Source organism: Orycteropus afer, unplaced genomic scaffold (assembly GCF_000298275.1).
Source record: "Orycteropus afer afer isolate SDZICR_OR568_19922 unplaced genomic scaffold, OryAfe1.0 scaffold00013, whole genome shotgun sequence".
Taxonomy (NCBI): Eukaryota; Metazoa; Chordata; class Mammalia; order Tubulidentata; family Orycteropodidae; genus Orycteropus; species Orycteropus afer.
Window position 1 is genome coordinate 7560860 of NW_006921600.1, and position 17350 is coordinate 7578209.

The window sequence follows — 17350 nt, forward strand, 5'->3', positions numbered from 1 at the left end:
CTCAGGACCAACTCCTTATACCTGCAGCAAACTATGAATCAACTGGGTGAAATGTATAAATATATTGAATTATAACTATAATTTTTATTCCCAATCAAAGCTATCCAGGCATTTTTGCCCTACGCATTTCTTTATAGCTAAATTGATGCTTTGGTTTCTCCTTGAGCCTGGAGAGAAGTAGACTAATCTTGCATTCCAGCCATTGCGGTGGGATAGAAGAAAAGAGATATTTCAAATAGCATGAGTATAAGACATTCTTAACTTTTATAGTTTCCTCTGGAACCACTTCTAGACCGCTCCCTTTAACACTTCTCTTGAAACTCTTCCAAGATGGGAATTTAATTTCACTGTAGTACCATGTAAGGGAGCTCTGGTAGCGTAGTGCCTAAGGCACTTGACTGCTAACCAGAAGGCTGGCGGTTCAAACCCACCAGCCACTCCTCGGAAGGAAGATGGGGCAATCTACTTCTGTAGTGATACTGTCTCGGAAACCCAAGGGGGGGTTGCTATGAGTCAGGTCCAACTTGACGGCACATAACAACAACAACAACCATGTAAGGAGCCCTGGTAGCACAATAATTAAGCATTTGGCCATTAACTGAAAGGTTGGTGGTTCAAACCCACCCAGGGGCCCTGAAGAGAAAGGTTATAACCTGGAGAACCCTATGGAGAAGATGTACTCTGTCACATGGGGTTGCTGTGAGTTGAAATTGACCTGATGGCACCTAACAACAACAACATAGTATCATGTTAATTATGCTACTAAGTGATGTTGTATGATGGAACAAATATCCAGAGTTTTGGCAGTTGATTTGAAGGAATGGAGCCAGGGGAAGCCAAATATCTCTTATCTCTAGAGGCCTTCCCTGAGGAGCATGTAGCTATGAGTACATGTTGATATAATCTGGTAGGATTGTAACTAGGCAGCAAACTATGCTGAGCACCTGTAGGTGATATTGCCCCAGTAGATGTACTTAAGCACACAGTTGGTGCTGCTGAAATGGCAAGGTGACTAGAGGAGAATCTGGAACTCACTCATCCCTGGTGAGCATAAGGAATGACTGTGGCTAAGTCATGTACTCAGTTGTTCCTAGCTTGCCTCCTTCCTAAAGGAGGACAGCTTCCTTGTCTACCTTAGAGAACTAATAAAAGAATCATGCTCTGTACAGATGAGAGGCAGCATTATTATTTTTAATTCTTTCAGCAAATATTCACAGGTGATAGCCATTTGACTCAGTCTTAGAATGCAAAGATGAATAGCATGATTGTCTGAGGTCTAGTTTAGTCTAGTTAGGGATCCAGTTAAAGAAGTAAAAAATTGTGGTACACTGTAGTGAGTGGTAGAGGACTATACCATGTATTATGGGAATAGAGAGGAAGATACCTCCCGTAGCATATGGGTGTTGGAGATGAAGAATGACTTCCTACAGAGAGTCACTTCTGAGCTGAGTCTTAAAGGGTTACAGGAATTAAGCAGGCAGAAGATGGTAGAAGTGCAGTGAGCAATAGCATGATAGGGTAAAAAAGCAGTGGGCTGGGAATTATATGGAAGGGCACAGAGTGAAGTGTAAACCCATAAATCAAACCTATTGCTGTTGAGTTTTGAGTTGATTCTGACTCATAGTGACCATAATGGACAGAGTAGAACTGCCACATAGTGTATTTTAGGCTGTAAGCTTTATGAAAACAGGGTGCCATATGTTTGCTTCATAGAGAGCCTGGTGGGTTCAAACTGCTGATGTTTGGGTTAGTGGCATGAACATTTAACCACTTCACCACTAGGACTCCTCTAGAGTGAAGGATCAAACCAAAATTAAATTCAGTGTCATCGAGTCACTTCTAACTCATAGCTACCCCCACTGGGTTTCCAAGGCTATAAATCTTTACGGAAGCAGACTGCCTTATCTTTCTTCCACAGAGCAGCTGGTGGGTTCAAATCACTGACCTTTTGGTTAACAACCAAATGCCTTAACCACTATGCCATCAGAGCTCCATAGAGTGCAGGACTGGTATAGTAAACCAAAAACCAGTTGCCATTAGGTCAATTCTGATTTATGGTGATGCTATATCCCTTGTGTGTCAGAGTAGAATTTCTCTCCATAAGGTTTTCAATGGCTGGTTTTTTGTAAGCAGATCACCAAGCCTTCCTTCCAAGGCCCCTCTCAGTGGACTCAAACCTCCAGCCTTTTGGTTAGCAGCTGAGCATGTTAAACATTTGTACCACCCAAAGACTCCAGGTAGTAGTAAAAGATGGTTAGAAATTGGGTCCAAGTAGAACGGGGAGCAGCAGTTCAGCTTCACTTGTCTCCTGGTTATTTCTTTGTATCTCATTTTAGAAAAGGTTTTCACAAGGAAATGAAAGGAAATTCTGTTTGATTTTTGTTGTTTGTTTAGATCACAACAGTGTAAACACCTATTATCTCTAGGTGACAAAACTCATCTGTATCACACCCTGCAACACAGAATCTATGTGGATTCTTCAGCCTATGTTCCTATATGAACATGACTTTTTAAGAATATGCTCTCCCATCATTCAAAAGCAGGAAATACCTTTTCAATTTGGAAATGTGAAAAACATGGCAGCAAAAGTCTCTTGCAATTTTTCTTCTTAGCTAATTGTAAAGGAAACTATACTTTATGAAGGAGTGATACCTGGATATATTTTACAAAGGAGTTTTAGCTGTTTATATAGAGACATGCTTCGTTTTTTTTACTTTTCTGTTTTGAGAGAAGGAAATTTAGCTTTAACAAACATCGTTAAATCATAATTTGTAAAACAAGACTTGATGTTAGTGGATGGCCCTCCTATGCTGAATCATAAATGCATGGAATGTCTTTGGGTAAATGCATTCCATTTCTCTTGACCAGGTGGAATGATGTCGGGAATATCACTCATAACAAGTCCACAATTCTAGTGGAGTTCATCAACAAAGAAGAGACTGCCCTCTTTCACACGGTGCGCAAATGGACAAATGCAGGGTCCAGCAAGCAGCTTGCTGTTTGAATTCTCAACTTCTGGTGCTCTTTCCTTGCTCTCCATTTCTTGAGAGACTAAATATTCTGTTGAAAAGATCCTTTCCACTACTCGCCCAGTGCTATTATTGCCCATTTCAGGATAGCGGTAATGAAAGACCATGCTCAGACTACTGGGTTTCTCAGCTGATTGCTGACTTTAGGATTAGGGTTCCTTCTCCTGCCTTATTTGTGATAGATCATGTTGTCTGGCATGCCACATTCCTCTGCACTTTAGTTCCAGCCCTCATCAAGTAACTCCTGGTTCTGTTACGTTACATTTTCTTTTGCTGGCTGACCTGGATTTTCTTTACCATCCTAGCCCAAGCCTAGTGTGAAGTAAGCTGAGAGACTGGCTTTCTGTTGAGTGCTTTCTTGAGAGACAACACAATGCACCTTCACTGCCTCTCGTTTAATGATGTTTGGTGTTTATCCCATGTCCAGCCTTGTTTACTTTTAAAGCAGTTGGTGTGGAATTACGTAAAGACATGCCAGTGCACCAGTACAATCCCAATGCCTTAGGCATAAAGGATTCTTAAGCAGACCTAATTGTCTGCCGCCCTTTGGTGGGCTTGTAGGCATTGATACTGGTGAATTTTTCAGCAGCTTGGTTTGCAACCTAGTGTGGTATTTTGGAACGAAGGGAGGAGGGAGGTTTCAAAAGTAATCATAGTGAAATGTGTATGCAATCAAACATGTTTATTTTCACTCTGTCTCTTCTTTTCCAAGGATGATATTGAAAATGCCAAATACATTTCTCGGCTGTTTGCTATACGGCACAAGTTTTACAAACAGAACAAAATCTGCACTGAGTAAGTAGACACTGAGTTGACCCTCCATTAGGTCACTTTGTCAGATGAAATTCATGTATGTTAGGGATATAGGCAGATTTTGCCAATCATTCTTTTTCCTCATTCCTCATAGAAGCTACGAAGTAAGCAAAAGCCAAGCAGGAATGAGCGGACTTTAATGACGGTATCTGTCTAATGTAGTACATGTGCCTAGAGAGAAAATAGTTCCGCAAATTGACTCCGAGTGTTTGACTCCCAAATGGGTTGGCCCACATTAGCCCCTCTCCAGCCCTCTGCTCAGAGTTTGGAGTTGCTGAGCAGTTCCCAATTTGCCGGGCTGCCCCTCATGTCAGATGTGGAGTGTGTTCAGAAGTGTGCAACCGAGTGACGAGCCAACTTGAAAGCGAAGACGCTCCTGTCATCTTCAGCCCCGTTTCGCTTACACAGTTGGCTAACCCTGCGTGTGCTTCTGGGTCATGTCACCTGACTATAAATGAGAGGCCAGGGTAATTAGGGGAAGAATTGAAGACACTAATAGATGTCACAAATCAGTGTGTATTTTTCCTTTTTTTAATTTGGAAATAAAGATGATAAAAAGGAGTCTGATGCGGGAATTTAGATGTGCCCTGACCTCCACTGTAGCGTGCTGGGGCTCACACAATCATGGTCTTTACCTTGGTTGCTTTCAAAAGACGTTCCTCAGCAGAGCACATTCTGCAGTTGGGGAGCCCAAGGTGTTTAATTTTGTTTCAAAGAGCTTGATGGATGTAAATGCAAAAGAACTGCTTTTCCACTCCCCCAGTGGACATATCCAAGAGCAGGAAGAGGAATGTCCCGGAGCAGCTCCTGCTGAAGAACGCAGCTGCTTTATAACTAGATCATCAGGTCACGGCAGACTTTTTTCTCCACACGTTGGAGGCTTTTGCAAACCAGTCACTGCAAATTGTCACTGTTGGGGTCTAAAAGTATATCTGATAGCACAGGCAGTCCCTGGGTTACGAACGAGAGCTGTTCCTAACTGTGTCTTTAAATCTTTAAGTGGAATTTATAGATGAGTCAGAACAGGTACATACGGTTCTTATTTAGCCTTACTTGACTGCAAGAAAAGGCTAGAAACCCTTTCAATGATTTAAAAGCTGCACCTGCAGCAAGGGAAGGTGATTGTGATGAAGAATTTGTTCTGCGGAGGAGTTGGTTCCATTGTTTTAAATTAAGGGCAAATTTACATATCATTAAAGGGCAGGTAGGAATTGTCCCTAAGTCAGATGTTTATAACTCAGGGTTTGCAAATGTCACTCAAGAAGGACTGGTCAGGGAGTGGCAAATAAAGCAGCTACATCTTCCTTACAGATATACTCTGGCTTGTACAGAGAGAGAGAGAGACACACACACACACACACACACACATACACCCATTCATATTCCCTATTGGCCACCTCTGTGCATCTCTACTCTGTTTCGCCTTTGATTTGTGAGAGTGTCTCTAATGTTAACTAGAACTCCTCTGTTGACTTCTGTAGGGTGAATTAAAAAAGCTGTTTTGAGAAATAGATTCACTATCATCTTCTGGTTTTATTATTTCCCAGCAAATGGCATTACTCTGAAGTTTACTGAGCATTTGTATTCCCTTTGCAGTCTTCTATTTCTAATATTGTGAATATCACTTACGAGATTGAAAACCTAAGAGGGAATTCGGTTTTTCCTTTCCATTTCTGCAATAACTGTTCCTTTCTCTTTTCTAATCAGGTATGGGAAATTCCGAACCTATTAGCCGAAAAAAGCTGGGTCTCTCTTTCTAAAAAATACAAACACACACATTGAGATGTGTAAACACCACATATACGTTAAATTCTTTGTACAGTTTCAGAGGATCACCATTGGTACAAGCTGCATTGTTGTTCTTGTCAGTAGGTGCCGTCGAGTCAGTCACAACTCATAGCAACCCTGTGCAACGGAATGAAACACTGCCCAGTCCTGCACCATCCTCACTGTCATCGCTATGTTTGAGCCCACTGTTGGAGCCACTGTGTTGAGGGTCTTATTTTTTGCTGACCCTCTATTTTACCAACCATGATCCCCTTCTCCATGGTCTAATCTCTCCTGATAATGTGTCCAAAATATGTAAGACAAAATTTTACCATCCTCACTTCTAAAGAGCATTCTGGCTGTGCTTCTTCCAAGTCAGGTTTGTTCTCTGTCTCACAGTCCATGGTAGAGTCAATATTCTTCACTAACACCATGATTCAAATACATCAGTTCTTACTGGGTCTTCTTCATTCACTTGGGTATGAGGCCATTGAAAATGCCATAACTTGAATCAGGTGCACTTTTATCCACAAAGTGACACTTTAACTATTTAATACTTTAAAGACATCTTTTCCAACTTATTTTCCCAAAGCAGTATGTTGTTTGATACCTTGACTACTGCTTCTATGGGCATTGATTATGGTTCCAAGTAAAATGAAATCCTTGACAACTTCAATCTTTTCTCCATTTATGATGATGTTTATTATTCCAATTGTGAGGACTTTTGTTTTCTTTAGGTTGAAGTGTAACATATTGAAGGCTGTAGACTTTGATCTTCTTCAAAGTCCAAGTGCTTCAAGTGGTTTTCGCTTCCAGCAAACAAGCTGGTGTCATCTGCGTAATGGAAGTTGTTAATGAGTCTTTCTTTAACCCTCATGCATCGTACTTCATATATTCCGCTTCTTGGATTATTTGCTCAGCATACAGATTGAATAAGTATAGTGAAAGGATACAACCTTGACACATACCTTTCCTAAGCCATTTTAAACCGTGCAGTATCTCTTTGTTCTTGGTATATGCAGGTTCTGTATGAGCACAATTAAGTGTTCCCAAATTCCCATTCTTCACAGTGTTATCCATAATTCCTTATCAACACAACTGAATGCCTTTAGTCAATAAAACACCAGTAGACATCTTTCTGGTATTCTCTGCTTTCAGCCAAGATCCATCTGACATCAGAATGATATTCCTCATTCCATGTTCTCTTCTGAACCCAGTTTGAATTTATGGAAGTTCCTTGTTGATGTACTCCTGCAATCATTTCATAATTATAGTCCGCAAAATTTTACTTGTGTGTGATATTAATGATACTGTTTGATGATAATTTCTGCATTCTGTTGGATCACCTTTCTTTGGAATGGACACAAATATGGATCTCTTCAGTTGGATGGCCAGTAGCTTTCTTCCAAATTTCTTGACATAGATGAGTGATCACTTTCAGCATTACATCTATTTGTTGAAATATTTCAGTTGATATTCTGTCAATTCCTGGAGCCTTGTTTTTCACCACTGCCTTCAGTGCACTTGACTTTTTCCCTCAGTCCCACTAGTCCTTGATCATAGGCTACCTCCTGAAATGGTTGAACGTCAACCAGTTCTTTATGTGTGGTGATTGTGTGTCCCTTCCATCTTCTCTTGATGCTTTCTACGTTGCTCAATATTTTACTTCAATATTCCAGTTTGAATTTTTCCTTTAGTTCTTTGACCTTGAGAAATGCAAAGTGTGTTCTTCTCTTTTGGTTTTCTAACTCCAGATCTTTGCACATTTCATTATAATACTTTGTCTTCTCCAGCTGCCCTTTGAAATCTTCTGTTCAGCTCTTTTACTTCATCCTTTCACTTCAGCTATTCTGCATTCAAGAGGAAGTTTTAGACTCTCTTCACTATTTTGAACTTTTTTTCTTTCTTTTTTTTTAATGACCTTTTGCTTTCTTCATGTATGATACCCTTGATGTCTGGTCTTAGATCATTGGTATTCAGTTTGTCATATCTGTTTTTCAGATGGCTCTAAATTCAGGTAGAATATACTTAAGATTGTACTTTGGCTCTTGTGATCTTGTTTTAATTTTCTTCAGCTTCAAATTGAACTTGTATATGAGCCACAATCAGCCCTGGGCCTTGTTCTAACTGATGATATTGAGCTTATCCATCATCTCTTTCCACAGATGTAGTCAGTTTGATTCCTGTCTATTTCATCATGCAAAATCTACATGTATAGTCACTGTTTATGTTGTTGCAAAAAAAGTGTTTCAGTCTTGCAAAATTCTGTCACATTACCTCTTGCATTGTTTCTATCACCAAGGCCGTATTTTCCAACTCCTGATGTTTTTTTGTTTACAACTTTCACGTTCCAATCATCAGTAATTATCAATGCATCTTGATCGCTTGTTTGATCAGTTTTAGACTTCAGAGGTTGTTAAAAAAAAATCTTCAATTTCTTCATCTTTGGCATTAGTGTTAAGTGTATAAGCAGGCTACATTAAGGCCTGGGATATTCCTCTGGTGTTAAACAAAACTAGCATAATCTTAACAGCATCCTTTTCCATGCATGAGTTCTCTCTGACCTCTAAAAAAACTGCATTTATTTTTCTGCTCCTGCAAACCTATTGCTTATCTTCTGCAGATACAGCTTTGAGGAGTGGTTCCCATATTTCTTGACTTGGAAAGAAAAAATGTGTGTATTGGGAGATGTTGAACACAGGTCTGATAATATTGTACTTGACTAGGCATTTTAAAAATCCAACATTAATATATTCTATCTCCATTATTTCAGAAAATATATTTTATCACCCACAATGTAGAAAGGATGATATTTCAGAGTAAGAGAAATCCTTTAAACTGAAGAAATTTTGCATGGAAAACTCTACATGTCTGCTGTTTTTTATGATTTCACTGAGGACTGGGGACAACGTTATTATTATACTTGGGGACCCATTGCTCTTAGACACCTTCAATTTAATTTCTCAAGAATTTAGAAATTAAATTGAAGGTGTCTAGTGCCTGCTCATTTTTATCTCTACATTTTTTAAACAAGTTTTATCACTATTTTTTTTTTTTATTTTTCAGTGAAAATATACACAGTAAAACATACAGCTATTCAACAGTGTTTACATGAACAGTTCATGGACAGTGGTTACGTATTTCACATCATGTCAGCATTCTCTCTATCTCTGCCCATATTGTTTCACCACTTTTAATTCATACTCTCTGCCCCGTAGGTTCTCATCTGTGTTTTAGAATTACCATTGTCTATTTAATCTCATGTAGATAATTCTTTAGAAGAGCACAGTTCTCAAGTTCTATTGTTGTTGTTGTTATGTGCCGTCGAGTCGGCCCCGACTCATAGCGACCCCTCCTTGGGTTTCCGAGGCAGTTATCACTACGGAAGTAGGATTGCCCAGTGTTGTTTAGTTTAAAGATGACTTCCTGTTATATAGTTTCTGCTTAAGGCTTAAAAGTTCCCAGGCAATAAATTTGGGGGTTTCTCTAGTCTCAGTGTATCCTGTAAGTCTGGTTTCCAAATTGCTACATTTTGAAAAAAAAAAAAAACATCTCTGTTGGTTCTTTGACTGGAAAGTGTCTGGTCAGATAAATCTATGTATTAGCTTAGTAAAGATTTTATTGATTATGGTGACAGTGTTCAGTCTTTCTTATTTTCTTCTTATCTTTCTTTAGAAATAAGCTTTGTTCTTTTACTGCTACTTTGTAAACTTTATTATAAAAGTAAGTATGTTTCAGAAATCTTGAAAATAAATAATAAAGGAGATTAAAATTGCTCTTAGTTTCACTATGCAGAAATAAACAGTCTTTATATTTTGGTGCTTTTGGTTTGAGTCTTATACATTTTATCTTTTTTCCTCTATTCTCCTCCCCCATCAATCTGACCTTATACTTGGAAGATAATATTGACCATTTTCATTTTTTCATCTTTTCATGTAGACAATCAAATTCTCCACCCCCCATCAGACGCCAACCCACCTGGAGCCGGTCCTCTCTGGTATGTATATAATCTTCAGTAATCTAGAAAGATGACCATTGGAAATGCATACAGTGTTCTTTTGTTACTAATTTGAGGGGAGAGGTGATGACATCCTGTGAGAACACAGAAAGCTAGTCTGTACAGCAAGTGTGATGTGTATCCGTACTGTACCCTTGTACCAGTCCATGTACCTCACTTCTTTAAGTGTAGCTCAATGTTTATCTATGAATAAGGCTGGTCTGTCTTATTCCATCTGACAAGACTGTATTCCCTCAGCATTCAGCCTATTGTTTGCTCAACTCTTGGTTTATAGTTGTTTCTGGTTGTTGCACATTGATATCCCTTCCAGTTCTTTTGTTTTCATTGTCATAACCAGTCCAGTTACTGTTGAGTCCATTCCAACTCCTGGCAACCCAATGTGTGTCAGAATAGAATTGTGCTCCTAGGGTTTTCAGTGGTTGATTTTTCTGAAGTGGATCTCCAGGCCTTTCTTCTGAGGCACCTTTGGGGGGACTCAAACCTCTAACCTTTCAGTTAGCAGCTGGGTGTATTAACCATTTGTACCACACAGAGACTATTCATTGCCATAAATGGAGATAAACAAACTAGTGAGAAAATGCTTTTTAACAAACAAAGAACTGAGTCAGGTTGGTAGTCTCAGGTAGACTATTCAGTGAGGAAGATTAATTGCACATTTCTAATCTTAAGGTTTAAATTAGCCAGCAAAATTTGAATTGATCCATGGTTCTTCTTAACCTTGTTTTGTTATTGTTTTTGCTCACTGCTCACTTCATCATGTGGGAGCTCTGGTAGTGTAGTGTCTAAGGCATTTGACTGCAACCAGAAGGCTGGCAGTTCAAACCCACCAGCCACTCCTGAGAAGGGAGATTGGGCAATCTACTTGTGTAGTAATACTGCCTCGGAAACCCAAAGAGGGGTCACTATGAGTCAGCTCTGACTCCATGGCAGTGCGTTTGTTTTTGGTTTGGTACTTCATCATGCGGAACTACAGATCTGATTTTAGTACATATGTTTACTTTAGGCTGTATTTTTTTTTTTTTAGGAGCACTCAAGGATAATGTAAAAAAAGATATTGGAGAGTTAATTTCCTTTAACATTTTCTGCCTGTTTCAAAATTCTTTTTCTTGACATTATGATTTTTTTTTAAATTTTTATTGTGATTTGGGTGAAAGTTTACAGCGCAAATTAATTTTCCATACAGCAGCTCACATACATTGTCTCATGACATTGACTACAATTTCCCACAATGCAACAGCTCCCTTCCCACCTCCCCCTCATACTTACCTCTTCCCTGTGTCCTTCCCTCTCATGCACTCCTGCCCCCTAAGCTGTCTCCCTGTACATAGACAGCCCTTATATTCTCCCATGATCAATCTCTCCAAGGAGTGTATCTACCTAATGTAAATGTTCACCTCATATGACTGTCTTTTGTTTGGCTGGAAGCTACAGGAGTGGGTTCAGTTTCAGCCCTGAAGTGCAGCTATAGGCCATAGTCTCAGCGGTTCCACCAGGCTCTATCACACAGCAAACCTGATCTTTTTTTTTCTTAATGATTTTCAGTTTTGTTGCACATTGTTCTCCCTCTCTATCCAGGATCTCCTACAAAGATCTCCCTTTAAGTGGTTGACAGTGGTAGCCAGGCACCATTTAGTTTTTCTGGTCTCATGGTTGTATAGGCTGAGGATCTCATGGTGTACCAGTCCCTTGGACTAATTATTTCCATGTATCTTTAGTTTTCTTCATTCTTCTTTGCTTTCGATAAAGAGAGACCCTACATTATGATTTTTTAAAAAAGAAAATAAGAATTAATGTGTTACCTTTTTATTTTCCTAGATGTAAAGTTCCTTCAGATTCACAGAATAACATTGCATTTTCCTTCATAATCATTTTCCTTCAAAACAATTACTCACTGCCATTGAGTTGATTCTGACTCAGTGATCCCCATAGGGTTTCCTAGGCTATAAATCTTTATGGAAGCAGACTGTTCCATCTTCTGTGGAGCACCTGTTGGGTTCGAACCACCATTTGCCTTTTGGTTAGCAGCCAGATGCCTTAACTACTACACTGCTAGAGCTTCTGTGTACAGTACATCTTTATCTTGTCTTTTAAAGGGAAAGTTTTGAGGTAATGTTTTCTGGAAAATGCATGGACATGATCTCATATAATTTTAGAGTTGAGCCATTATATCATCACATAATGATTCTTGAGTAGCAACATGAAGATTTTTATATTCTCAGTATTATACTCAATATCTCACATGCAGTCCTTTGCCTTGGAGATCTACAAAGTCACTTGTGGCTTTTCCCCTGGAGTATGAATAGATTTGTTCATGATACTGGTTTCTTCATTCTTCTCATGTTTTTTTTTTTTTTTTTTTCTTTCTTTCTTCCTTAAAGTCAAAATACTTAATTTGTGAAATAAATTTTCATTTATCTTTCATGAAACACCTGGAGAGGCAAAGTGGTTTAAGCTGATCTTGTGATCTGATCTCTTGTCATAATTATCTAGAGAGAAGTTTTCCTATTTTATTTGGATGAAGACAATCTACAGGAAGCCAGATTCATGGCTTCTTCCTCTTTCCTGGCCTTTGAAACCATTTTTCCATGAGTTCTTGGGAAGAAGGAGAGCAAGAATAGATAACATACTTCCTTAATGACAACCAGGACTGCCAATTGCTTTTTTTTTTTTTTTCTCTTGCCATTCTGCTGCTTATATTATGCTGTCTAATTTGTTTCTGTATTAGCAATTCTGAAAGGAAGTGGAATACGTGATTCTAAAGCAGTATTTGGAGCATTGACTACTATTGTTCTTTGCCTGTATACTTACACCATTGCATATACAATCAGTCACTGGATTTTTTTTTCTTTCTTTTTTTTTAAATTAGAGCAAGAGGACGTGATAAGGCAGGTTTGCCTTGCTATGTGTTTCTGTTCCCTTGCACCTGTCCCTCCCCACTATCTAAAAATACTGCCTCAAATGTGCTGTCCCTCCATGGAAAAGTTGAGTTAATTTTTCCAAGAAGGGGGAAGTAAGTGTTTTTAAATTACAGCTCAAAAACCAGCCAAAGCAAAAAATAAAAAAGAAGGTGGGGACCAGGTTTGCTGGTCCAATAGAGCCTGGTGTAACCACTGAGACTATGGCCCCTAGTTGCCCTTCAGGTCTGGAATTGAACCCACAACTGTGGTTTCCAGCCAAACAAAGTACAGGCATGTGAGTTAAACATTTGTCTCGGGTGGACACACGCCCTGGAGAGAACAATCATGGGAGAGGGAAGGGCTGCTTATGCACAGGAAGATAGCTCAGGGTGCAGAGGAGTATGAAGGGATGGACACTGGGAGGAGGTAACTGTGGGGAGGAGGTGGGAGGGGAGCTGCTGCATTGTAGATTTTGGTCAATGACATGAGACAAAGTATATGTGAACTGCTGTATGAAAAAGTGAATTTACTCTGTAAATCTTCACCCAAATCCTAATTAAAAAAAAAAAAAAAACAGCCAAAGGGGTATTTGAGCATATTTAGTAGAACTGATGTAACACCTTTTCTTTGGTTTCCTGAATTTATATTCCTTATTTCTTCTCCCTTGATTCCTTTTAAATTCTGGATCCCTTGTGTCCATTACTTTCTTTATTTGCCCTTTTGATGCTCAGACATTTTGTTTGTAGCAAAAGAAATGGTTGTTGTTGTTGTGTGCAATTGAGTCAATTCTGACTCTTAGTTACCCTCTATGACAGAATGGGAGCTCTGGTAGCGTAGTGTCTAAGGCACTTGACTGCTAACCAGAAGGCTGGTGTTTCAAACCCACCAGCCACTCCTCAGAAGTAAGGTTGGGCAATCTACTTCTATAGTGACACTGCCTCGGAAACCCAAGGAGAGGTCACTATGAGTTGGGTCTGCAACAACAACATGACAGAATAGAACTGCCCTACAGAGTTTCTTAGGCTGTAATCTCTGTGGGAACAGATTGCTAGATCTTTCCTCCCACAGAGCGGCTGGGAGGGTCAAACTACTGACTTTCTGGTTAGTAGCCAAGTACTTAACCATTGTGCCACCAGGGCTCCAGAGACAATGGTAGTGGCTTATTTACCCAGTTACATGCTCTGGCAATCGTACATCTTCTGTTGAGGGATGCTAAGAAAGTGTGACTCCTGTTGGCTTTGGGTTTCTTGGCTGGGAGCTTTGGTGGTGCAGTTCCTAAGGCATTTGACTGCTAACCAGAAGGCTGGCAGTTCAAACCCACTAGACGCTCCTCAGAAGGAAGATTGGTCAACCTACTTTCATAGAGATACTGCCTTGGAAACCCAAGGAGGGGTCGCTATGAGTTCAATCAACTTGATGGCAGTGAATTTTTTTTTCCTTATCTCCTAATACACAAAAACAAAAACGTTTAAAATAATATCTCTAAAGGAGCTCTGGTGGCGTAGTGCCTGAGCTAACCAGAAGGTTGGCAGTTCAAACCTACTAGCCACTCCTCAGAAGAAAGACTGAGCAATCTACTTCTATAGAGATGTTGTTGTTATTATGTGCCGTCGAGTCAGATCCGACTCAGTGACCCCTCCGTAGGTTTCCGAGGCAGTATCACTACAGAAGTAGATTGCCCAACTTTCCTTCCAAGGAGTGGCTCAGAAACCCTAAGAGGGGTCACTGTGAGTTAAAATCGACTCAATGGCAGTGAGTTGTTTTTTTTTTTTTTTTAAGGCTCTGGTAGCATAGTGGCTAAGGCACTTGGCTGCTAACCAGAAGGCTGGCGGTTCAAACCCACCAGCGACTCCTCGGAAGGAAGATGGGGCAATCTACTTCCGTAGTGATACTGCCTCGGAAACCCAAGGAGGGGTCGCTATGAGTTGGGTCCAACTCGATGGCACATAACAACAACAACAAGGCTAACTTAAAAACAGTCAAATATAAATGTGAGAGATCATCTTGTTTGTTGGCTTATAACTTAAAGAGATTTCTTTTTTCTTTAGCAACAGAACTCTTTCTTTAACAAACTCTTTACCTGTAACCTTAATATATAAATTAAATGGATGATGCTTTAAAAGGAACACAGGAAGGAAACTTCATTTGAGTGACAGGAAACAAGACACAGGTTAAATGACTTGCCGTAGATTACATTGGAAAATAATCATAAGCCTACACATTTTTTCTTTTGGCATATCAGATATTTAGTCCATCTAAGAGTTGTTGTTGCTTTTTTCCCTCTAGAAGTTAGTCATCCTCTCTTCTATAGCATAAGTTGACTTGAGAACTATACACCCATTGTTGTGGGTTACGTTCTAGATGTTTATGTAAGTTTCTAAATAGGCTTAACACTAGCCCTGTCCTTATTTGAGATTCGTGTAAGCTACGAACTAACAGTTCATCTCCATCGATATAGATGAGCTGATGGGAGCCAAATTGGAATAGGATGAGACAGTTTTCCCCTTTATTCTCTTATTACTTCTTAGGTAAGACATAATGATGTACCTTTTCTGAGTTTTCCTTTAAAGAATGCAGAAAGGGTTTTGCAGGTGTCTTAGAAAAGAGATACTTTTAAGACCTGTGAAACCTAGAATCACTGTAAGATAGAAACCTGCCAGAGAAGGAAAATTAAACTATTTTTCACCAATAGAAACAAACAAACAACCAAACCCACTGCCCTCAAGTCGATTCGACTCATAGTGACCTCTCCTTGGGATTCCAAGGTGATATCTCTATGGAAGTAGATTGCTCAATCTTCCTTCCCTGGAGTGGCTGGTGGATTTGAACCACTAGCCTTCTGGTTAGCAGTCAAATGCCTTAGGAATTGCGCCACCAGAGCTCCCTCACTAATAGAGACTGATGGAAAAGAGCTAAGACTGTACCCTGTAGTAAGCGGAAAACTTGCAAGACATGAAAAAACAAGGTAGCCCCATTGAATTCCAGCTCTCACAGGTTTCACGTTAGCTACATTCAGCCTATTGATTGTAGTCTCTTTCTAACTTTGAACCAACTTCTTTGTTTCTCTCACCTTAATTCTCCTGTCTTAAACATGGTGATGAGATGGAAACAAGGATGAACAGAAGAGAGGTCAGAGAATTGATAGCTGCACAGTGGGGTGCTTCCCTATTGATGTGGATGCACGGGACCATCCTGTGCTTGCACTGGTTCTCTGTGTGTCCCGGGCCTTCCCTACATTGCTGTGATTTCTGTTTCAGCCCCGGCAGCAGCCGTACATCTTGCCACCCATGCATCTCCAGTGTGGTGAGCACTACTTGGAAACCCACACGTCACAAGGTAACTCTGCCTTTCCCCTTTCCCTTCTCGTGACAAAAAGTTTAGTGCCGGTAAGTGGTGAAGGCTTTTTTTTTTTTTTTTAAAGGCTATGACAATGGTGCTTTCATTATAACTTTGTTATTGTCTGAATGACAGTAGCCAGCAACTTCAGTTTTTGTAAAGGCATAGAATATCAGTTAACCTGGAGAGTACAGTGTCCCTGGGTTGCTGCTAAGGAAGTTGGGAACAAGGCAGTGAGCAGGCTCTGCTCCTCCTCCCTTTCATAAGTGGGCTCACAGAAAACATACAGTGACGACAAAGCCAGCTCAGTGCATTCACCCTCAGTGCCAATATCTGAAGCTGGTAGCACTTACTTTATTTTCCATGGTGACAGAGAACACAGGCATCCAGAGTAATCAAAATAAATCATTCCAGCCCTTTATTTTAGCCCTTGCTTCCTGTCTCTCCCACCAGCCTGTCTCAGTGCACACACTTGTGGCTTCCTTAGGGTAAAGGAGAATTCTTTTATTCACAACTCTTTTTCTCCCTGAACACTCACATGCAGAATATGTGAAAAAACCTATTTCAATAATAGGAACAATTCTGGTGATAACAAGCAGCATTTATAAAGTATTATTGTGCTAGGCCTAGTTCTGAGTTTGTGCTATGTACTATCACATTTACTCCTCAGAATAAACCTACGGGATAGGTACTATTATTACATCCATCTCGCAGTTAGAATTGGGATACAGAGAGATTAATGGTGGAGCTTGGATAGGAAAAGAAGTATGTTGACTCTCATGCCAGCACCATTAATCGTTATGCTGACCGCATCTCAAGAAAAGAGAAGACAGTGTTTTGGATCTTGACAGTGTGATGAATTTATTCAGTAGTTTCTGGGTTGTCATCTGTTGCCTATTTTTAATCTCTCAGCACTGTGAAAGTGTGAGTGTGAAAACTAAGACTATCAAGATGCTTTAATTCAATAAAACAGTGCTTCTCATAAGCAAGCTAACAAAGGCACCCTGCTTCTTCCATGAGAAGGCACCAAAGCCCATCACAGGTGGATGAATGCAACACATTTGTCTCCAAGTTCTCCTCGCTTTCCTTGCCTGCCTCATCTCATTGAGTTCACGTCCACATTCGTCCTCTTCAAACAACAGAGGGTTTTCCGTCACCTCTACTGTTTTTCTGCTTTGCTAGCTTTGGCCATAGGAATGTGTTTTGGCAAGAGATTACCTTTGTAAGTGTTTGTGCATGCATGCACGTGTGTGTGTGTGTGTGTGTGTGTGTGTTGATTAAGGGAATGCGGGACATCTAGAGTGGGTCTGACTTTTGTCTCTTTAGGTACCTCTTAAACTATTGCTAATTTTTACTTCAGTTGATCTCAGTGATGAAATCCAATGTAGAGGATGGTTTCAGGCATTGGCTAGAAGAACTCCTGATTCTTAATTTGCACTCCATTGGTTGCTGATCAGGAACTAGCTATGCTGACATCCTGGCTGCTGTAT

At 40.0% G+C, this 17350-nt stretch overlaps 1 protein-coding gene across 1 annotated transcript in view; it reads left to right on the forward strand.

The window, feature by feature from the left end:
* The window catches only part of PTPN14 (protein tyrosine phosphatase non-receptor type 14), a 163661-nt gene that overhangs the window by 113024 nt on the left and 33287 nt on the right, over nucleotides 1–17350 (forward strand). Inside the window, exons 8-11 of the mRNA XM_007952600.2 lie at nucleotides 2869–2956; nucleotides 3742–3824; nucleotides 9549–9606; nucleotides 15782–15860. Of these exons, the coding sequence (XP_007950791.1) occupies nucleotides 2869–2956; nucleotides 3742–3824; nucleotides 9549–9606; nucleotides 15782–15860 (308 nt within the window). The remainder of the gene's footprint in view (nucleotides 1–2868; nucleotides 2957–3741; nucleotides 3825–9548; nucleotides 9607–15781; nucleotides 15861–17350) is intronic.